This window comes from Theobroma cacao, chromosome 2 (assembly GCF_053813885.1).
Source record: "Theobroma cacao isolate CCN51 chromosome 2, ASM5381388v1, whole genome shotgun sequence".
In the NCBI taxonomy this organism is placed as follows: Eukaryota; Viridiplantae; Streptophyta; class Magnoliopsida; order Malvales; family Malvaceae; genus Theobroma; species Theobroma cacao.
The window spans coordinates 45,427,729-45,451,570 of record NC_142640.1 but is presented as its reverse complement, the minus strand read 5'-3'; the positions used below and the strand labels follow the sequence as shown (position 1 = coordinate 45,451,570).

Here is a 23,842-nt window from a genome sequence, read left to right as displayed (position 1 = left end):
GATCGAAATGGATGTAAAGGTAATTGTGCAAATGATAAGTGAGGGACATAAAGGCTCCTCCCAGACTCGATATTTGTTGGCTTCTATCCATAACTGCTTGAGTGTCATCTCTTATCGGATTTCACACATTCATAGAGAAGGAAGCCAAGTTGCTGACTATCTCTCCAATCAGGGGCATACACACCAGAATCTGCATGTATTTTCACAAGCTGAAAGTGAGCTCAGAGGAATGATTAGATTAGATAAAACTAATTTACTTTATATTCGTTTTAAATAAATGTAAAGGAGTAGTACTCCTAATTTATTTTTGCTCTATTTATTATAATGATAATCTAGACTCTTGTAATACAGAAGCGTTGGAATTTTATGTTTGCATTCAGAAATATGCACATAAAATGAAACCTTCATTTCTAGGTACTTTTCCACATTCTTTTCAATCTCATGTAATTCTGGAGGTTCGGTTTATGTCCCCCTCCCTAATGTACTTAATTCTTTCGATTATTAATAAAACGTTTACAGGGTAGCTCGGCCCTGTGCGAATTTCCAGCATAAAAAAAAAACTAAATAATAAAAACTTCAAGACTCATTTATGTCTTCCTCAATCCTCATCCTCAAGCAAAATATTTCAATCTTGTTTAGACAACAATGATTTCTCAATGTCTAAATGATTATCAATTTGTCATTTAATATTCATTGCTACAAAAGAAAAAGTGATCATAAGTTTTAATCTAAACTAAAATTATTAATTTGTCAAGTAAAGATTAAAGACATTGAAATATATAAAATAAGCAATACCATTGGTAACTAAATTATTAATTTGATATAGTTAAATATATAAAATTATTAATTTATTTTTTTTCTTTTGACCCACAAGGCTAGCTCGTCCCAACTCACTGATTAGATAGATTAGACCATTTAGGCCTGATTATAATATGAGTCTAAATTTTCAAATCCACCCCACTCATATTTAATAAAAAAATAGACCGGTCCAATGGGTTAGGTCTATTTTAACAAGTCTAATATTGATGATATGCCTATACAGGTGCATCCTATTTTGAGACAAGAAATGTTAGCTCAACGAAGGGTGGTTAGAGGTATCGTACTTTATGTAATAAATAATCTTTAACATACTATTTTTTGCTTAATCACAATTTTTGTCTTTCTAGTTTTTTCCATAGTAAGGTTTTTAATGAGGCTTTAAAGTTATGTAATAAGGACCGTTGTAATGGAAGGGTCTGTTGAGAGGTTTTATGGCTATGTAATATTCTCTATATGTAACTTGATCTTGAAAATTAATGAAATTCACTTTCTTTTAAAAAAAAAAAGCTATAGTGCTAATAAAATTTATTTAAAAAAATCTTAAATCTTCTTCTATACACACACACACACACACACACACACACACACACACACACACATATATATATATATATATATATATATATCTGTGTGTGTGTGTGTGCGCGCGCGTGAAATATCACGTTCACATGTGAATACTGCCCCCTCCCCCCTCACTAGTTGGTAGATGTATTTTAAGTCTGATGGTGATAGTTTTTGCAAAGAATTACATTTTTTTTTACGATAAAAACATGTATCGATAAAACAATTATATTTCAACGACTTTAACATACATTCTTAGAAAAAATTAAAAAAGAGGCTAAACAAATTAACAAAAATCCTAACTAAAAACATGATTGAAAATTTATAAATATTTCAATTTCAATTTTTAATGTATCTCAGGATTCAAAAATGGATTCCAATTCGAAATTTATCTTAAGCTCTAATTGTTGAATACAGTGCCTTTGACTCATCCAACTAATATCTTATTAAATTTTGTTACCGTAGGTTCCATTTTATATATAATATGGAGAGAAACAACGAGTTGGTTTTAAAATTCAATATTTATGATTACCAACTATATCTCGTTAGAACGAATCAGAAGGAAAAGTAATAATCTCTTTTGAGAAAATCATAGCTGATGAGTAATTATATATGGAAATGAAAACTCATTATTCTACCAAATTCCTTAAAAATCTAATCTGGCATCCCTCCAAATTTGGATGAATTACAAATTTCTTTCTTAGTGTTTGTTTATTCAGACCATATCTAGTTATTTCAGAACTATAAGTTAACAAAAAAAAAAAAAAAACAAATTCTGCTTAATGAAACTGCACAATTGGTTGTAATTTAGTCCGTATTCCCTCGTATCTATCACATTCTAGAAAAGATGTGGGGATAACTTCTATGATCACACAACCTTAAAAACAAAATCAAGGACAGAGCGAAAGCAGCGCTGAACCGCTCGTCTTTTTGAATTTTAGGTGCTCTTGACTTGGGTTTTGGTCTTTCTGTTTTGTCCCTTGTCATGTATTAATTGTCTGAGCCAAGACACGTTGCAATGAGGCCGAGTCTAAAGACTGTGGAAAGATTCCTCTGGTGGGGTCACGTACAACGATATGCTTGTTGTGTTTTGCTTGTGGAATTTCGATATCTAAATTTATATTATTACATCACATATATTCTTTTAAATTCCAACTTGTGGCGTTAATTGAGTCCGGAAACGAAGTTAAAGAGAGCTTTGGTTTCAATCTGTCTTGTTTGCTCGATAGCTCTTTTGCTGCAATGGAGGATACCTTAGGACTTCTCAGGGTCAGGGTCCGAAGAGGCATCAATCTTGCTATTCGTGATACCGTTAGCAGTGATCCCTATGTTGTCCTCATCATGGGTCATCAGGCCTGTTACCTTCATCTTTTTTAATATCTGCCTTGTCATTTTTAGCCTTACTTTGTTTCATGATGATTGATGTTTGGAGTTCTTTGTTTTGTTTTTATTTCGAACTGGTCTGCTTTGGAAATTTATGGTTAATTATTTGGCTTTGCTTTGATTCTAAATTTGAAATTAAATTCTTGGTAAGTATCATCCATTTGAAGCAAAGCAGTTTCCTTCATTTTCTCTTCCCTGGAAGATGTCTTCGCAGGATTAACTTTTAAGATAATTGATGAATCAGACTATCTCTTACTTTTGAGAAAATCTAGTATCTGATTTCTTGTAACTTGCTGTGGAATAGTGATGAGGAAAAGCCACTTAATTTGTTAATATTGGAATCAAGAGATCAGGAATGTTTAATTTGGTTAATAAGAATGCAATAAATTAGGTGTTAATACAGATAGCCGAGGAGGTCTCTGAACTCGGCGATAGAAGATTTTCAGCAGTATTTTGTTCCACGAACATAAACCCAGTTAAATGGCTAGTTTTCCAATTAGGTTCAGGGATTAAAGAAACGGACTGAACTTTGGAGCTTTTCTTGGAAACAAAATTTCTCAAAAATTAGGACCTTGCTGTGAACAGACAGAATCGGTCATTTGGTTTTACAGCAGATTTAGACTTTAGAGTTTAGAATACTGTTAACTTTTCCTTTATTTTACTGTTGCTGGTTGATCCAAAATTAAAGTAGTTTGCCAGTTGTATGGTTTCACTTTAGCACCTTTCTTAGGGCTCCGAATTGCTGATAGATTCATTTTAGCCATAGCTACTAATTAGCTCTGATGTCCTTCAGCACTTTTTTCAATCTGTTTCTTTTGTCCCAATTATGATTCAGTACAGTATGATAACAGGGAAGTGTCTAAGAGGAACTTGTAGGAGTCCGAATAGAACCTCTGGCATGGACTTAAAAGAACCTAGCATTTAAGTTTATGAGATATGTCTTCATGGATTTAGAGAGGTTTTAAACCTGTCTGTAAATTGAAACTCATGCTGAAGAAAATTGCTGAAACTTTGTTCAGGTGGAGAGGTAAGTTGCTTGGCATGAGAATATTTACGCATTAGAAGGCTGAGTTTTGATCATTCATGTCATAGCAAATTCATAATTTGAAGCTCTGTGGATGTTGATGTGTGGATTTTTCTGACATTACGTTGCATTAATTGGTGCAGAAATTGAAGACACGTGTGGTGAAAAACAACTGCAATCCTGAATGGAATGATGAATTGACTCTTTCAATCAACGATCCTAATGTTCCAATCATTTTAGTAAGTAGTATCCTTTTTTACTGTACATATATATTTTCAGTTAGTTATGAATGGTAAAGGCTGACTTGGAACTAGTCTGACAAGAGGGACATAAATCATGGATAATTGTTGGTTGTGCCTCAGGGACATGTGCCAAAAATTCATTATCATTTGTGGTTGGGCCGATATTTGAAGCAGAAAGAATATGTAGTGAACTTTATCCTAATTCCGTTGACTTTGGTTTGCCTTTTGCAGACCGTGTATGACAAAGACACATTTACTGTAGATGATCAAATGGGCAATGCAGAGATAGACATTAAACCATATATAGCAGCCTTGAAGATGGGAAAGGGCTTGCAAAATCTCCCAAATGGTTGTGCACTCAAAAGAATACAGCCAGGTAGGACAAACTGCCTTGCTGATGAGAGCAGCATCGTTTGGAACGATGGCAAGATCACCCAAGACATGCACCTCAGACTGAAAAATGTTGAGTGTGGGGAAGTGTTAATCCAACTGGAGTGGATTGAAATTCCTGGTTGCAAAGGTTTGGAAAGTGAAGGTATGGTTCAAGTGTAGTCTCTGTACTCTGTAATTTATTATGTATAGTCTTAGGCTTTATGTTCTGTGCTCGAAAGAGTTAATGTATTATTCTGCATATCATAACAGATACCGAACTGTAATCTTAGTTTTTTAAGTCCTATAAATGTAATGGTGTAGAATAACATAATAATTCAGTTAACTGGATGCAGTTACTTAGGTGGTTTTGATACGATATGTACTTTCTTTTACCAAGATAGAGATATGGCATGTTGATTAGCAAGCATTAGCAGTATGAACTGAACTGACAGAGCTGTTGTAATTTGTTCTACCTAGTCATGAAAGCACCATGGAACTCGGGTAAACCTCGGAACCCGGTTAAGAGACACCATTGATTCCCAATGAGGTTAAGAGAAGGATTTGCCGCAATTGTTTCTGCTGATCATCACTGTGCTAATCACAGTCATTCAGAGAGATCAGTATGACACCGGCCTGCATCCTGCATTCCACATGCTCTTCCATTCTACAAATTCTACCTACATTCAAATACTAATAGGTAGTTGACAACTTGAATCTATCATCAAAAGAGCTGTAGATGCTTGATATTGATCTAGTAACTGAACTTGAACCCAGGATGCAATCTAATCTCAAAGAGAGACCTTTCGCATGATTGGTTGCAATATATTTGTGCACTTTTGCAATGTAAATAAAAGAATATATTTAAAGCTAAGCAAAGAAACTATATCATTGTAAGCACCTAAGCATTTGGTTTATTGATTGGTGTATTATTTTCCTGTTTAAAGAGTAGAGTTCAAATTCCTCCTCTCTTAATTATAAAAAATAAAAAACTGCATCATTGTAGATACGTTCCTATCAAATTTAATGTAAAACACCAAAACTTAAAAAAAACCTGCATCATTATAAATACGTTCCTATCAAACTTAATGTAAAACACCAAAACCTAGTTAAGAAGTTCAAGTTTAGTCTGAAAGAAAAACAACACCATCACAAATTTAAGTTTTAATCACACTTATTTAGGCAATATATCTTTGTGTAGTGAAATTTTAAAAAGTGTAACTACTTAAATTTTTAGTTTCATTTTTTTTACATTTAATAGCAATATAAAAAAGTACAATCTTTATTAGTATATGTAATTTTTATAATTACATTTTATTCATAATTTTGCTAAAAATTTATATAGTGAAATCACATATATAAAAATATTTTTAAAAATATAAAAAAATATTACTAAAAATATTTTTAATAACACATTTTAAAAATGTGCTCAGTTAAATTTATTATGGTGGAATCTTCTTCAAAAGAAGTTTCATGAATATCTAACACGTGTGCTTGCTAAATTTTGGGATTGGAAGGAAAATCATTTTATGAACTTTGCAGTGTGAAATCGTTATAATTAGTTTATGAGTCTCAATAATAAAAATTTGAAAAGAAATCTTTAATTATATTAAAAGACACCTCATTGTATGATTTAAGGTAACCAGCGGCTTATGTCCTCTTTGCAGAGTCTAGGTTCAAATCCTGCTTACAAAGTATGGAGGCTATCTCCTATTACCATAACAAACAAGAAAAAAAAAGTAAAATAAAATGGGGAAAGACTTTAAAAGCTTATGTCTTTTCCAACACTATGTCATTTTTTATTGTTATTGCTTTCTTTGATTATTGATTTGATTGGTGTAGTTACAGTTCAAGTAGCTTTCGGCTTGCCTCATTATCTCTATCAAAATGCAAAAATCTTCATAATATTCTATGGATAAGATAAAAATTTTTTATGCGACTGTATAGCATGATCTAGTATCGCATATGTAGAATAGTCTATTCACTTTGGACATGTTAATAATAAATATTCTAAGGGTCTCCTATATCAGAAGTCACCTTTATTGTTTCTATCTGGCTAAAGTTTATATAGGTAACTTCTTGAGCTGCATTGTCGTTGTGTTGATGTTCGCATCAAGGATAACTACAAAATTAGATAAGATTAAAGTATATCAACTATATCACTGATGGAAGAAGGGGAGAAAGGAGACGTGGTGATAGAAATAAGACAGAAGGAGACTGACACCGAAAGAGAAACGAGAAACGAGGATGGTGCACTGAGCGAGAAAAAAGAAAAAGAAACCAGGGAGCAAAGAATCACAAACGGCCTGGAGATGGGCCACAAGAAAACCAAGGAACTGAAGAAAATGGCCAGATAAATGAAGAGAAAGAAATGGACCAAAAAAGAGACAAAAATCTGAAAGAGAAAGAGATGGCAGAGAGAGAGGACCAGACTATGTAGGTAGGGTGGAGGCCCAAGATATGGGAGAAATAGAAGAAAGCCCAACGGAAAAGGGGCTAGAAGATGAGGAAGAGAGCAGTTGTACATCTGGGCTCAGTGTGGGAGAGAAAACAACAACTCAACTGATTAATGGGCTAAAAATAAAAAACAGGCAAAGGATAAAAATAGCAAATTAGAAGGGAAACTGAAAAATAGGAAGCTTGGGATGATCAATGAAATTGAAATCAAACTGAGCGGTGGAGGGAAGAAGAAGTACAAAGGAAAGAAAAAAGGAATAGCAGTTGGACGAAAGAAGGAGGACGTTCAAAGCAGGAATGATAAATGAGTCTTTGACCAGCAGCGATATTGTGAACAGCAGCGATATTGTGAACAGAAATAAGCTGATCAGAGATAAAGTTAAGGAAACATGGGAATTAGGTAAAAGTTTAAGGCTGGTAGCAAGGGGTGATGAAAAACGAAATTGATTGGGAGGGTGACAAGGTAGTAGGTTGATTGGGAGAACGAAATTGAAAAATTATGAGAACTATGTTTATGATGAGGCACCTGAGGTTGTATTGTGGTGGCCACGGCAGTGGATGGGAAGGGTGAGGGAATGAGGGCGAGTAGAAAAACGAAAAAAAGAAAGGATAAAGGAAAATATATATGGACAGAGATGGAAGAGGGGAGTGCATTTAAAAAGAGGGTCTTATCATGAAAAGGGGTGTGGGCTAGGGAAGGAGGAGAAGTGAAGGGTAAGGGGGAGAATAGATTGAAAAATTAAAGCTCGAACGATGGGAACATAAGAAACAAAGCTTGATTTTGAAGACAGCAGTTGTGAGAAAAGAGGTGAAGCGGGATCAAACCCAAGTAGGAGACTTTAGTAATGGAGAAAGAAATACAAACAAATAGTTGAAGTTAGGGAGCTGGTAAGCGTAGTACAAATCACAAATTGATCTTGGAAGGCCAATGGTAGAGCAGGTTCTTGGGCAAAAGAAAGGGTAGACAAGGACGAGCTCTTCACTGCAAGGATATGTGAGATAATGGTAGACCAGTCATGGTGAAAGGATGGATTCCCTTTATAGGTCAAATAATATACTGCATGCGGAATTTCTGGAATGGGTGATCTGAGTGTCATTGATGGGTGCTGGTAAAATAACTGTTGGGTGGATTTACAGGCTGCTGTCATTTTCTGGATTGTGGATCAAAGTTTGAAGCTGGTTAATATTTTGTGTGCAGGGATAGAGTTAGTTAATTTTTATTGGAGAGGTCTAAGAAGAATAAAAATTAAAAATTTTTAAATTATTAATAATCAAAAAATTCATAATAGACAATAATTTTATATAATATATAAATAAAAAAATAAAAAAACTTATAATAGTATTTTAGAAAAATTTTGTTCGACGACGGTAATATCTTTCTTAATATAAACAACAAAATTATTTATAAGAAACTTATCATTCATTTTGTTTAAGAGTCTTGTCTTTCTCAATATAAATGATTAAAAAATTAATGTAGTAAATATATAATATTCTTATTTTATTATATTTAAGTTTATAATACTAAATATTAAATTATAATAAATAAAATATAAATAGTTAAATATGATATACAGAATTAATAATTTCTTCTTATTCTTAAGATAATTTCCTTTCAACTAAATATAAAATGTAAAGCATATAAAAAACATATACTCAAGATACTTTTTTCTTATATAATTAGGATTAATAAAAAATAATATGTTGGTGAAATTTTAAACAAAAACCAATAATGTAACGTTAGAACTTATATTTGAAAATTACATATACAATAATTTTTTAATTTTTAAAAATTAAAATACACCCGAGCATTTGTCTCATTGCTTGATACATAATCCATCTGCCTAAAGAGTAGGATTTGAATCCCCCTCCCCTAATTATAAAAAAAAATTTAAAAATTAAAATCATTAAAAATAAAATCTACATAACAGAAAAAAAACATGACAAGTAGAAGATATAACCTATATAGCAAAAAAAAAAAGAATATGGTTGATGATTGGTAGAAATTAAAAAAAAAACTATAGAAATTTAAAACATATGAGCAAATATAATAGGATTGAAAAATAATAATAATATAAATAGAAAAAATTAAATAAAAAATTTACCTCTTTATAATTTCACAATATAAGAACAAAAAAGAAGAGAGGAAAAGATGAGTGGAAAAACTTAAAAAATTAGAAAAGATTTAAGAATTTGAGTAAAATTGAATAGGGCTTGTAAAGTAATTTTATTATTTTTTAATTATATTAATTATTTAATAAAAAATTATTTTAAATATAATTAAAAAATATATAATATAAAAAAAATTTCATAAATTTTGGGAGGGACACTCCGCCCCTGTTTGAGTGGTTTCGTTGAGATATATTTTTTCATAGTGAAACGACCTGTTGAGGACTTAGGATCTCATTTTGGCAAAGTAAACGTTTTTTTGTGAAATGTTTTTTGTATTGATTGGAACTGTACAAGGTGGGCTTTCATTTTGTAAGATAAGGTTCAGGCAATGGTTGTTTAGGGTGGGGGGTGGTTTATATGGGTCAAACTCTGTTTTTCCTATGTAAGGTTTTAAACTTATGTAACCCCGTTGATTTATCTTTTTAAATCTTTAATAATTGACTTTCCAGAGAACAATAATATGGATGTTAAGAAAAATCATTGACAAATTGTTATATTTGTCGAGAGTTGTGTGATTTTATTTTACATTAAATGATTATTATAAGATATGTGCATGATTCATAAATGATGTTAAAGATTTGACAATAAAAATTATCAATAATGGATTGTTCTAATAAAATACCAAAATGTTATATGATACTATATTATATACTTTAATATCTTATAGTTAATGGTATTTTTTTTAATATTGTACTATTATTTGTTCTTCTCTTGTATCGAACCCAATGCATTGTTATAATATATAATTAATTTGAAGAATAGAATTTGGAGAATTTTATTCTTCTTGATGCGTATAGATTAGAACCTTATGTACTGCTTTTAAGGTAATTACACTCTTATTATGTTGCTGTTGAAATTAATGGCAAATACTTCTAGGATTTAACCAAAGTTCTCAAAAAAAATATAGACAACAAATTTGAAATTTTCTCTTTAAAGTTTCAGAGAAAAAATGAGTTTGCTTGAGAGCAAGATAGAGAAAGATGAATTATGTTTTTGAATGAATTAATTCTGGATTTCAATACTTGATTATAGATAAATTTATAATTATTTTTCAAAGACCATTAGTATTCATCAAAGGTTATCCACCTTTCAGTTTTAACCTAGTAAACACCTTTCATCAAAGGTTATAACCTTTGAGTTTTGAACTAATAACTTTTTTTGTTAGTCATTCCCCCAAATAGTTTCTAAGAGCAATTTGTTTGTACTACTTTCATAGATATCCTAATAGGTTCAATTTCTCCAACAATCCCCCACTTAAATTGTAATGTTAAAAAACAAAAAATCAACCACTAATAAAATCATGCATAAAAAAAAGATGTCTTTTGGCTTGAATCTTTTTGTAGTTTAAGTAATTTAAAGTTTTGATGAAATAAATAGTGTTTTAATAGATTAAACTGTTATTTTTATTATCAAAACTAAAATGACAACACAGATTATATTATCTAATTTCCTTAGAAACTAAACCGATAGTTTAAACACTTGTAAGGCCATGTACTAGATTCTAGTATTTTGTGAACATTTCCAAAAGTTGACTCAATTTACATTTGGTAGAAGGGGTACCGTCCTATATGTTCATATAGGTAAGGTTTTTTTACGCTTTTGTAAATTTGAGGCAGATATTATAATTGAATTTTACTAAGAATATGACACTTATCCTCTAAGTGCTTCTTCCACTTACCAATAACCTTTTCTTTGTTTTTTTTTTTTTTATCAAGTGAACCTCGTAACCGGTAATAGTGTTAGAGAAAAGGTTTGGTCTTCCATTAGTGGTGATTGTAGGCAAAGGATCTTAGATCTATCCTAAATGAAGTCTTTCTCACCAAGGCTCTAATGAATCCTTTAATAAAGGGATCAACCAAATTTTTATATATTCTTACATATATAATTGTAATTACTCCATCAATAATTAATTATTTGACATATTCATGCCTCAAGCTTATATGTCTGCATTTTTTATTATATATTTTACTAAAACCACTCTTAGGTGCTTGTGACTTTAGCTCTTTTGTAGTGGAAGGAATGGTCTATCCTTTGGTAATGGCTACCACATCAGTTTTTGGGAAAATGAATGGGTAGACGGTTCCATTCTTAAGGGAGAGTTTACGAGAATTTATACATTGACAACTAGGAAAGAGGGTAATATTGATAAATTTGGTGACTGGGTTGGCAAAGAATGGAGGTAGAAAATAGAGCTACACAAGAATGTTTTTAGATGGAAACATGAACAATGGGTTAACTTCAATGCTATAATTAATGAGCAAGCAATCAACAGAGAATTTCATGATAAACTTGTAAGGAAGTACAACATTAGTGGTAACTACTCATCTTCTTTTTGTCGTCAGGTGCTCCTCTCCAATTCCAACTCAGCTGACCATTAGAAGCTTGTTTGGTCTGATCTTGCCCTTCTCAAAATTGAAATTCTCTGTTGACAGCTTATTCAAAAAAGGCTGGCGGTTAAGGACAAATTGGTGAGCAAAGGCATCATTTGTGCGAAGGCAGCTACTTGCTTGATATGTTGACGTGAGATTGAACCGGTAAGCCACATATTTTTCACTTGTGACAAATCTTGGTCTTAGTGGTAGTAGTACGGAGCCTTGTGGAATGTACAGTAAGTGGTTCACAATGACCCATTAGTCTGTTTTCTTTCTTGGTTTAAGGTCACTAACTCCCTTAACAATGGCTTGATTCAGAAAATGACTTGGTATGCCATTATATGGGCTATTTGGACAACAAGAAATGATATGGTGTTTAGAGGTAAAATTTGGGACGAGGAGCAAACCTTTGAACTTACCAAACTTAAAGTGGTATGGTGGATGAACGCTAAATGGCTCGGACATAATGCCTCAATCTTTGATCTTGCTAGATTCCCAAATGAACGAACCACCCCTATTAAGAGCAAGAAAACAAAGAAAAGGGAGGCTTGGACTAGGCTACAAGAGGGATGTCTCAAATTTAATGCTGATGGAGGTTCTGGAGGTTGCCCAGGGGACTCTAGTATCGGTCGTATCTTGAGAAACGAGCATGGGATATTCTTGCCTTATTCTCCAAATCTATAGGTATTTGTCAAATAGATCACTAACTCCAAAGAGGTGTCATGGAGAATGAGGATGCTGGTCATTTAAACATATAATATTCTTGGAAAGATTTGTGGATGGGAGATCAAACATATATCTTGCTCTACGAATGAAGAAGCAAACTCAAGAAGGAATACTTAGGCCAACGAATTTACTTTGGATTAATGACTTCATGGTAACGGAGGGTGCTGTGCTGACACTGGAGGTGGTCAATTCAGTGCGATGTGTCTTGATTCTACTATGTATTAATATGTTTCTTCCGTGTTGCGCATCTTAATGCTATTTGATGTTGCTATAAGTGCTTTCTGTTGGATTATTTTAATTTGTTTATGTCTGAAGCTTGACTGGTTACCCATTTTATGATCCCTGTTAAGCTGGTTGATATCTACTTTGAAGTTTCCCTTCGGGCATGGGCGGACCTACCTTAAGAGAGGTGGAGTCACATGACACCGGCATTTACCAAAATTTTTTACTTGTTATACTACTTATTTAGAGTTTTGTGTAGTTAGTGATACTAATGAGTCCATTAATTTTTTTACAATTTTGTAAGGGGTCAAACACTCCAAGTCAAACTAGATTTATCATATTAATATTTAAATACTACATGACAAGACAAAAAATTTTTCTTTTATAATTTAAGATTTTATTAAAAAAGTCGAAGTCTAAACTACTTTCTTTCCCGAAATTCAAGTCTTAATTATGATATCCATAGTGACAATTCCTCTCCTCGATCATTGGATTCGTTTTTCACTCTATCAAAACAACTCATCTAAGTTTCAAGTTGTAAGTAATTTTCAACCCAAATTAAGTTTTTAAATAATTTATGTTTAAATATTTTTTGATTAATTTGATAGTTTGGATCCATAATTATAATCCAGCTAATAGAAAATATTATTGCATGCCAAATAATATCTTGAAATTATAAGTCATTCTTTTTTTGATTCATTTTGTAGATATATTGTTTGATTATTTGATTTTTTTATTTAATTTTATATAGTTTGTGGATGCTTATATTTAATTTTGGTTAATGAATAGAAAATTGTCATATTGTTAGTTGTTGAATTTGATAATTTGCTATATAAGATAATATTTTATTTAATTCTAATATTTTAGTTTATGCTGATGAGTAGTAATTTTTAACAAATGGATGTTATGTATTGAATTTACATTTTCTATAATTTAATGTTAAAACTTTTAGTTTATGAATTTAACATATTTATATTTTTAATTATTAATTATTATTATTGTTTTAGTTATAACACCACTCAAAAAAATTCTTGAGTTCACCTCTGCCTGTGAGTTATGTACAAGTTCTTTTGACATGTATAGATTTGATGTATAAACTTTTCGTAAGGTGCATATTGATCTCTGCTTGGCTGGACCAAAAGTAAATGATGGTCTGTCAAAGTAGTTTCGTTCTCGTAGAGTGTTTTTAGTGGTGTTGTGGGTTTTATGTCAGGTTATAATGGGATACTCCTATCCCCCATTCATTTTGAAATACAATCAATCTTACCATCTTATTAAAAAACAAAAACAGTGCAAAGAGATGACTAACATTGGCTGTGACCATAACTCCACATCAAATAACAAACTTATTATTAACAATTCCGCCTCTTTTCTTGTACTTGCAATTTAGATTCCAAAATAAAATGAGTTATGCATGTTTGTTTTTTAAAAACCCATAAAATGGCTCCTCCCTTTATGGTGAATGCCCTTCCAAAAGTTGATTTATTATCACTTACACTACTTATTCAACTATCATAAGAGAAACCCTCTAGTAATGTTGTATAGTTTTCATAAATATATATATGATTTGTTGAGTGTAATTTATTTATTTTTTGGATAAAAAATCTCATTTTTTTTGGGAATATCTCACGTTTCAATGAGGAAAAAAAGAGATAATAAATTTAGATTTTTTAGGCTTGCCATATCTTTGATTCTTGTCCACGATATTTACTTGCGTGGCACCCCGGAAGAATATACTGTTGCTTTATTTTGGAAAGAGAAATATCATTGCGCATTCAATTGTAATGATATTAATGTTTTCGATTAAATAAAACAAGGAAAAATCGAGCCGTTTGGAAGTTTGTTTACGGATATTTATTTCCTGGATAGGTACTGCATTCAATTGTAGGGTTATAGTTTATTGGGTTATTCTTATCTTTCAAAGCTTTCTCGATCGGTCTAAAACCCATCCTTCCAGGATTTTTCAAACAAACCAAGAGCGCCAACTTGAACAGAAATCCATGGCTTCTACTTCAACATCCCCAATACCCTTGCGAGGCAATGCTCGAAAACCGAGTTTCTCACCATTACCAGCTAAAGATGCATCGCAAAAGACGCTTAGCTTTTCATTTTCATCACGGTCAAGCAAAGTCATATGCGTTAAATCTTCTAGCACTGTGAAGTACAATGAAGTGGTCGTCGATGAAGAGATAAACAAGATTAGGAGACTCCAAAACGGGTCCGATGTTCGGGGGGTTGCGTTGGAAGGCGAAAAGGGTCGAACAGTGGACCTAACCCCTCCAGCCGTGGAAGCAATTGCCGAGAGTTTTGGAGAGTGGGTTATCAAGGCCTTGGAAGAACGAGAACGACGTCCAGCGGAAGATGTTAGAGTATCACTTGGCAAAGACCCTCGAATATCAGGAGCATCTCTCAGTGTAGCAGTATTCGCAGGCCTTGCTCGAGCTGGTTGCTTGGTATTTGACATGGGCCTTGCAACGACGCCAGCTTGTTTTATGAGCACATTGCTGCCACCATTTTGCTACGATGCTTCAATAATGGTACAGTGAAGCGCCTACGCTATTTCCATCATTTTTTTTTTTTGACAAATTGGTTATGTAACAAGATAATTCATTCCTTTATTAAGCAATTCATCATCCGTATTAAAAAATTTAAAACCTCAATATCCTTAGGGAACGAGATACATTGATCAGTATTAAAATGAAGTAATTGAGGTCTTCTTTTAAGTGCAATTTTTTGGAATCAAAATGTTAAGACTATGGAAAACATATTATATATGAATCTATAGAAGGGAAAACGATGAGAGTTGAATGGTGTGTTGCAGATGACAGCTTCTCACTTACCCTACACCCGCAATGGTCTGAAATTCTTCACCAAGAAAGGAGGGCTAACCTCACCAGAGGTGGAACAGATATGTGACAAAGCTGCTCGTAAGTACGCGAACAGGCTGACGAAAGTATCCACCATGCTCAACTTTCCATCGAAAAAGGTTGATTTTATGAGCGCTTATGCAAAGCACCTTCGAGACATCATCAAGGAGAGAGTGAACCATCCGCTTCACTATGACACTCCACTTAAAGGATTTCAGGTTTTATTGGCTGCTCCTTTTAGTTTCTTTGTGTGTCCATTCATGCCCGTTCATGTTCGTTCAAAAGTCTGTTGGCTGCTCCTGATATGGTGCTTGGTAAGCTGTAGGCTTATCCAAAAACAGGCCAAGTTTTTCCTAACGTGTGGCCAAGAATTCTCCTAGTATATATATATATATAAAGAACAGGCCTACCGTTTTAAAAAGGGTTTAGTCTGCTCAACCCAGCCCATAACAAGAGTCCCAAAACATTTATGCATTACCCTTAATGAGAAATATTTTAATTAATTCTTTAAGCAGAAAGAAATAAAAATTAACCTTACGTCCAACTTATAAGTTTTGCTAATTTAGGCAAGCAAAATGTTTCAGTTTCAATTAATAGAAAAACCTTTAATAATTTTTATTTAATAAATGAATCATTTAATACATAAGTAATAAAAATCGTTACATTTGTTAATTTTGATGTTAATTATTATTAAAAGGATAATATTTTCAATTCTAAATATAAGCGAGTATCACACTTCCCGAACACATTTATGTTTGCTTATATGCGGATATATTTGTGTTACAGAAAGAGCTATTTTTTCTGTTTTTTTATCAATATCTTATAAATTAAGATGAAAGAAGATTTCGTTAGTTAGTATTAATGGACACTTTGGATATACTATTTTTTTTAAAAAAATAATTTGAAAGAAAGCATCATTCCACCATTGTTTCAATTCTTGACAACAAAAGTTGTAAAAAGATTTCATCATCAGTTAAATTATTTGACACTTCGCATATAAGGGTACTTTCCAAAATTAATTTAAAAGAAACCCATTCAACCATTTCCATATATAATGGTGCACCTAAATTGCAGATAATTGTAAATGCTGGAAATGGATCAGGAGGCTTCTTCACATGGGATGTGTTAGACAAGCTTGGCGCGGATACCTTTGGTTCTCTGCACCTCAATCCAGATGGGATGTTCCCCAATCACATCCCTAATCCTGAAGACAAAACTGCAATGGCATTAACCAGAGCTGCTGTGCTACACAACTCAGCTGATCTAGGGATTGTTTTCGACACCGATGTAGACCGCAGTGGTGTAGTCGACAACAAAGGCAACCCCATCAATGGGGACAAGCTTATAGGCCTAATGTCTGCCATTGTTTTGAAGGAACATCCTGGTACCACTATTGTTACCGATGCTCGTACAAGCATGGCACTTACAAAATTTATCACTGAAAGGGGAGGTCATCATTGCTTGTATCGTGTCGGATACCGGAATGTTATTGATAAGGCCGTTCAACTGAACAAGGATGGCATTGAAACACATCTCATGATGGAAACTTCAGGACATGGTGCACTCAAAGAGAATTATTTCCTGGATGATGGTTAGCGTTTTGTGTGTTTTTCCCTTTTATGATTATTATCTTTCACCCTTTAATTGGTTTCCAGGGTTTAATAAATAGCAATATGGATTTGATTTTTAATCCTGTAGGGGCTTTTATGGTAGTAAAAATCATCATCGAAATGGTACACATGAAGCTTTCCGGATCAGATGAAGGAATAGGTAGTCTAATAAAAGATCTTGAAGAACCTCTGGAGTCTATTGAGCTTAGGATGAATATCATCTCTGAGCCTAAATATGCAAAGGCAAGAGGTACGGAGGCGATTGAAGCATTCCGATCTTACGTTGAGGTACCTACTTTCTAATTAAATTTACTATATGTTACATTTGATTTCAGCTAAAATTCGGGTTTAAGCCTTTGAGGTCAACATCAATTTTCAACCGGGTACGATTGATTACTTGCAGGAAGGTCAGCTTGAAGGCTGGGAATTGGACTCCTGCGGTGACTGCTGGGTAAGCGAAGGCTGCCTTGTGGACTCAAACGACAGTCCAGCAGCCATTGATGCTCACATGTACAGGTAAAAACATTTAACAATGAATTTTTTAACAACCTTGGAGCCTTTGACAAATTCATTGTTTTTAGAAACAACTGTTACAACCAAGTTTCTGCATTTTGCTCTGATGATCAAAAGTTCTGTTTTACTGCAACTTCAGGGCTAAAGTTTCAAATGAAAAAAATGAAGAAGTTGGTTGGGTACACATAAGGCAGAGTATCCACAACCCAAATATCGCTGTAAATGTGCAATCGTCGGTGCCTGGAGGCTGTCAATTGATGACAAGAGTTCTCAGAGACAAGTAAGGCACATTATAGCTCCTCAAGTCTACTTAAATAGTTTTCCAAATTATCTGTTGTTTCGAATTTCGCTTTCTATGTATTATATATTGACGTTTGTTGGGCATTCCAGGTTTCTCTTGGCAAGTGGAATGGACGAAATCCTTGACATTTCTCAGGTCGAGAAGTACGCGAGAATTGGGGATAGGGCCTAACATGCACTTTGCTTTCAGAATTCGTAATCTCTTTTCTATTTTTCATGGGAAAATGCAAGGCAATGACCTTAATTATATATTCTGTGACATATAAAAAGGATGTATTACTATGTACAGAAAAGACAATGCATATTATATTGCTGTTTTTTTATTATGGATATAAACAAAAAAGAATTTGAAAATAATGCAAAAGGTATTTAATTACTACTACAATATGAGCTGAGAAGCTAGCAAATCTCTTCCTTTTTTGTTAGTGGTGAAACTTTTAGTCACATTGAGACCATGTATGTATTAATTTTTAATATTATGGATATTTTATTATGTACACGAACAGTTAAATAGAATTATTATCTTGGTAAGAAAAGGATTTGTTTTAAAAGCACTTGACTTTAGAAAATTTTTCCAAGCAATTTTTATTCAAATAATATAGATAATTGATTTCGGTTATTACTTATTCTTTGAAAGAATTGTTCTACACCATAGTACAATACAAAACAATACATTAATTAAGTCACTTCACAACCTTCCACTTTTGCAAAAAATAAGATGGAGAAAAGACAGTGAACAACATGATGCGGAGGAGGGAATGATATGAGAAGATGGACATCCAATAAGGAAGAATGAAACACCAAGACATTGAAGAATGGAAGAGCAAACATTTCATGGTCTTTGTGGACAACACCACTCCCACTGTGTCTTAGAGAGAAGTGAAGAAATGGTTTGACAAGTTTTGAGTGGTTGTTGACCTATACTTGGGAAGCAAGAGCGAATCATTTAGAGGTAACAACTTCAAATTTGAGTTTGTTAGATACCGCTACATTGAGGAGATGCAAAGAGCTATAAAGTATGGGAACAATAGAAAGACGGAATGAGGCATCTTGAAGTGAAAGAAGTTGAATATGGGTGGTAAGCTAGAAAATGAAGAAGGGAGAATGAATACCTACATAGAAACACTTTGAACAGAGGTTGGCAGAGTAAGAGAGAGAGAGGAGAATATTCAGAGATGCCTTGCTTTTTAAGAAAGGATAGAAAGCGATAATAGGGGTGTTGAACGAAAAGAACACTGTTCACAAGAATGAAAGAACCCAAACAATAAGAGAGTTATCTATTGAGATTCCAGAGACTAATATAGAATGGTTTGAGAGGAGCTTTGCAGGCACACTAAAGTAGGGTATCCATATCAAAACGACATAAGCGAGGATGTGTGGTAAAGGTATCTCAACAAGCATGAAAACCTTAGGGGGACGAAAAGCGGTCATCACCTTCGAGGATGAAGATTAGATGAATGTGATCTTAGACCTCTATCCTGAAGTTCTAGGAGTCTAGTTCGAAGCTGTTAATAGAATCAAGACTTCACAGGGAGAGAACATGGTCAAGTCATGGTTCATTATTGAAGGCATCCCATTGCGTTTATGGCATAGGAATGTGTTTAATGCGATTGTTAGGGAATGGGGAAGAGGTGTTCAACTTGAGAGACCAATTATTTATTTTGAAAGATTTGACCATGTGAGGATATTGATTAAGACTACAAAGTAGCGAAAGGTCCCATAGACGACACACTTGAAAATTAATGGCCAAATGGTCTCCCTTATGATAAGAAAAGAAGATAAAGAGAAGGGAGTAATGGATGTAAAGGATATAAAGAGATCAAAAAGTCTCAAATTGTGTGACCAAACCCATGGTGGCGGAGACAGTGAGATGAAAATGGTGACTGAGGCAATTAAGGGGAAACGTGTGATAAGGGTAAAAAAGTATTTTGATCATTTCAAATTCAAATTTAGATCACCTATCCCAAGAAGAGAGGTGTTAGGGAAAGTTAAAGATGAAAATGTGATAAGGGAAGTCATGATATGCAAGACGTTAAGTTAGGAAAGTTGTCCAGAATTAGATAAGCCACTCAAAAATGATAGGCTATCATATCAAAATGGGGCTGCTTTCAGAGGGGAAAAGCTCGGATACGAGATTGAGCTTTGGGCTGAAAATGATGAATGGATAATACTAGTAAAAGGAAGAAGAATAGGCTTGACTTATTTATAGAAGACTGAAAGTTATGAGGAATCAAGCTAAGTCTTGTGGAGAATGAGTTGGAGCTAAGACCATGCCTAAAGGAATTGAATAGAGGCAGGGCTTTGAATCAAAGGAAAAACCATGAGAAAGGTAAGAATTTAGAAGGCAGTGAATTACAAGGGAAACAAAAGACGATGAACCCAGAGAGCAAAGCGTTGTCACATTTTATGATAGGCAATAGAAGGAACAAAGAGAACGGGAATGCAAGCATCCAAATCCTTTAGAGATTGAGTACAAAAGTTGCAATATCAACAAAAAAAAAGCCTATAAAAAAATCAAACAAAAAAAGGGCAGATCAGAGAGAAGAAAATACGGTTGACAGAAAGTCGAAAAAGGACAACTTCATAAGAGTTGCAGGAATAGGAAATAGAAGTAAGAACGAAGAGCTTAGAATATCAGATGGCCAAAGAACCAAAGAAAGTGAACTAAAAGCCCCATTTTCAATCAAGGAATGTATTAATGTAGAGCAAAGAGGGATGGAATAGCATAATTTTTGAGGAAATCGAATCACTAATGAAGATATCCAATATCAAAATGGAGTGATAATAAGGGAATCAGAGGTAACTTATGAAGTGGGGATTCATTTAGGGATGGTGTATAAGCAAGATAGGTAGACTATGACAAGAACTTTCACCGTTGTGAAGTTAAAGGAATTGTAAAGAGAAAGAGGTAGCGTTCTTTGCATGGTATGTTTTATTACTTGGGTTATTTTTATGAGTCCATAATGTTGTCTATTTCTTTGAACGTTTAAGGTATGGGCAAACTAGAAAAAAAAAAAGGCCTTTAAAAGCTTGGTTGCTACACATAGTCCCAAATTCTTTTTGGTACAAGAAACCAAATGCCAAAAATTGAAATAGAGAATAGTAAAGAGCCTTTAGAGAAATAGAAAGCTCAGGTGGGCGACATCACTTGTAATTGGGAGTTTTAAGGCTTCTTGTTATGTTGAGATGAGGGAGTTTTGGCTACTGAAAATGTAATTGTTGACAGAAAATATACTATTATTGTAGGACGGGTGAATGAACCTAATATCAGGTGTGGAATGGGCAACGTGTATGGCCTCAATGTTGATTCTAAAAGACAGAATTCATGTGATGATTTGAGGAGGATAATAAGTGAAGAAATTACTCGCTAGTGCATCGAAAGGGATTTTAATGTGGTAAAAAGTAGTGAAGAAAAATTAGGGGTCACCACTAATGAAAGAGCCATGGAGAGTTTGTGGAATTCATAGAGGATTGTAGTTTAGTGGGCTTACTCAGGTCGAGGGGAAAGTTCACATAGGCAAGCAATAGGGAATTCATGTCTTATAGTAAACTTGATCGATTTTTAATCTTGTTGGATATCACGGAAGCCTATCACAACATACATCAACTGTGCTTACCACGATCAGTTTTGAATCACAACCTTATTGCACTCACCATGGAAGAAAAGAATTAGGGCCCAAAGCTGTTTCACTTTTTCAACCATTGGTTAGACAAAGTCATATTCCAACCAATGTTTGATAAAGCATGGAAGAAGGCAATAACTATCAGAGGGTGCAGAAGTGATGTATGGTACAGATTAAGGGAAACTAAGAAGTGCATAAAGGCAACTTAATATTTATGGGATTGGCAGACAAAATATTAGTAGAATAAAAATTGAAATTCACAATTTTTGAGTTGGAACAGCAAAACTATGGAAACATAGTTGAGATTAAAGAAAAGATAATAAAATTAAAAACTGAATTGTGGGGAGCACTAAGAGCTGAAAAGAGAAGCTAGTAGCAGAAATCCAAGGTGAGGTGGCAACTAGAAGGAGATAGAAATACAAGTTTTTCAACAACATCACTTTGGTAAGAAAGAAAAGAAGCACAATAAATTCTCTTGTGACCAGTGGAAGAGCAGTTGAGGATCTTGAGGTCCTAAAGACATAAATTAAGAGCCCCTTTCAATCATTGTATGCGAAAAAGGCAGATGCATCATTGAATGATCTAAGAGGCGAATTTAGGATGCTCAAAGACAACTTAGCGAAAACTCTAGAAAAGTCTTTTAGTGAACAAGAAATTTGGATGTCCATTGCCAGCTGTGACAGTAGTCGAGCTCCAAGGCCAGATGGTTTTAGTATGGGTTTCTTCAAGAAGCAATGAGGAACTTTCAAAAGAAAGATAATGAAGATGGTCAAGGATTTTTATGATAAAACTTTTTTGGACAACAAGGTTAATTCATCATTTTTCACACTCATACCCAAGTGTAGTGGCCCTACCTCTATTAACGATTGCATATCAATAAGTCTTGTTAGTAGTCTCTACAAAATTGTTGCCAAATCACTTGCCAATAGGCTGAAATTGGTGATTAGCAAGGTTTTTTGTGAGAAACTATTTGCTTTTGTTGCTGGTTTACAACTTATTGACTACCACCTTATTGCAAGTGAGGTCATTGATTATATAAGAAAAAAGGCAATTGGTGGATTGTTCTTCAAGGTTGACTTCGAAAAGGTGTACAATTTTGTGGATTGGGAGTTTCTTGACTTTATTCTAAGCAAATTGAGATTTGCAATTGATGGAGAAAATGGGTTAAGGCATGTCTTTCTTTAGCATCCATATCTATTTTGGTTAACAGCAACCCTACAAATCAATTTAGAATGAGATAAGGATTACGTAAGGATGCCCACTCTCACCTTTCCTATTTAATTGTGTGACAGAAGCCTTTAATGTGCTCATGCACAAAACTATTAGTACGGGACTTTGTTAAGGAATGGAAGTTGGCAGAAATTGGATGGTTTTCTCTCATTTGCAATTTATTGATGACACGGTAATCCTATGTAAACCTTATATTTATAGCCTTATTAATGCTAAACATTTACTGAGGTGTTTCTAGGTAGTTTCCAAACTCAAGATTAATTTTTAGAAGAGTTGTTTATATGGCATTGGTTTTGATTATGAAACTACTATGGATTGGGTAGGAAAGATTACCAGCAAAGTAGACAATGGGTTACAACTTACTTGGGATTATCTCTTGGCACCACAATGAGCTTGATAAAGATGCGGAAGCTGATTATTGATAGAGTAAAGGCAAGACTCTCGAGTTGAAAAGAAAAGTCCCTTTCTCTTGGAGAAAGAATAACTTTGTTGAGACTAGTCCTAAATAGGCTACCTATCTTTTTTATGTTAATGTTTGCAATGTCAATCAGAGTTAAAGAAACCCTTGATAAATTACAAAGATGTTTCCTATAGGGTGGTACTATAGAAAAAAGAAGGATTTACTATGTTAGTTAGGAATCAACGTGCCTGTACCGTGACTTAGGCGGAATCGGTCTTGTAGATCTCCATGTAAAAAACAAACCCTCATTAACAAATGGCTCTGGTAGTTCAGCAATGAAATTGGAATTTTCTAAAGAGAGTTGGTTGCTAATAAAACTAAGTATGATTCTCACTCATTGGTGACATTTAATGCTAACTCAAGAAGATTTTCCTACGTGTGGAAAACATAATCAAGCCACTTGAGGGTAACTCTAAAATGGCAAGAATCACTTGTGACAGAATGGGAATCTCAATTGGCAATGATAAGAGGATTAACTTTTGAAAGGAGTAATAGATACAGGGATTTATTCTATGCAACCAATTCTAGAGAATTTTTTTTTGGCTGTTGACAAAAATGGTGTGATCGAGGACTTCGGTAAGTGGGACAATTAAAGGTGGGAGTGGACCATCAACTTGAGAAGGTCTACTTGGATGGGAAGAAGAGCAGTGGGAGGCTTTTATGTCGTTACTTTTTGACCAGGTGTTACATAAGGATTTCCAAAATAAGCTGATTTGGAAACATAGCACAAGTGGCATCTATAACTCTAAGTCCTTTTACTGAGCTATTATACTTACTAATTACTCAAGTTCTAAGGTGTGGAAACAACTTTAAGAAGGATTGACACCCCATAAAGTTTAAGCTTTCCGTTTACAGCTACTTAAGGGGATATCAGTGGTGAGACAAGAGTTGGTTC

General features: G+C 33.8%; 2 protein-coding genes across 2 annotated transcripts; both read left to right on the top strand.

Annotated features, from left to right (window-relative positions):
• The first annotated feature begins 2,530 nt into the window (after positions 1–2,530).
• LOC18609820 (protein C2-DOMAIN ABA-RELATED 7-like) lies at positions 2,531–5,224 on the top strand. The gene is made up of 4 exons (XM_018116598.2): positions 2,531–2,733; positions 3,931–4,026; positions 4,261–4,564; positions 4,879–5,224. The coding sequence occupies exons 1-4, from the start codon at positions 2,623–2,625 to the stop codon at positions 4,935–4,937; spliced, it is 570 nt and encodes a 189-aa protein (XP_017972087.2). The 5' UTR covers positions 2,531–2,622; the 3' UTR covers positions 4,938–5,224.
• A 9,008-nt stretch (positions 5,225–14,232) lies between these two features.
• On the top strand, positions 14,233–17,957 carry LOC18609818 (phosphoglucomutase, putative / glucose phosphomutase). Its single transcript, XM_018114467.2, has 7 exons — positions 14,233–14,881; positions 15,166–15,429; positions 16,286–16,802; positions 16,910–17,109; positions 17,225–17,337; positions 17,474–17,614; positions 17,725–17,957. Exons 1-7 carry the CDS (start codon positions 14,345–14,347, stop codon positions 17,804–17,806), a joined length of 1,854 nt encoding a protein of 617 aa, XP_017969956.1. The 5' UTR covers positions 14,233–14,344; the 3' UTR covers positions 17,807–17,957.
• The last annotated feature ends 5,885 nt before the right edge of the window (positions 17,958–23,842 follow it).

What these genes read in the sequence shown, in the direction of transcription:
- LOC18609820 (XM_018116598.2), top strand. Translation starts at nt 2,623, where the DNA reads ATGGAGGATACCTTAGGACTTCTCAGGGTCAGGGTCCGAAGAGGCATC. An exon ending in TCCTCATCATGGGTCATCAG is followed by an intron (nt 2,734 to 3,930) that starts GCCTGTTACCTT and finishes TAATTGGTGCAG; the next exon opens with AAATTGAAGACACGTGTGGT. An exon ending in CAAAGGTTTGGAAAGTGAAG is followed by an intron (nt 4,565 to 4,878) that starts GTATGGTTCAAG and finishes TGTTCTACCTAG; the next exon opens with TCATGAAAGCACCATGGAAC.
- LOC18609818 (XM_018114467.2), top strand. Translation starts at nt 14,345, where the DNA reads ATGGCTTCTACTTCAACATCCCCAATACCCTTGCGAGGCAATGCTCGA. An exon ending in GCTACGATGCTTCAATAATG is followed by an intron (nt 14,882 to 15,165) that starts GTACAGTGAAGC and finishes GGTGTGTTGCAG; the next exon opens with ATGACAGCTTCTCACTTACC. An exon ending in GAATTATTTCCTGGATGATG is followed by an intron (nt 16,803 to 16,909) that starts GTTAGCGTTTTG and finishes TTAATCCTGTAG; the next exon opens with GGGCTTTTATGGTAGTAAAA.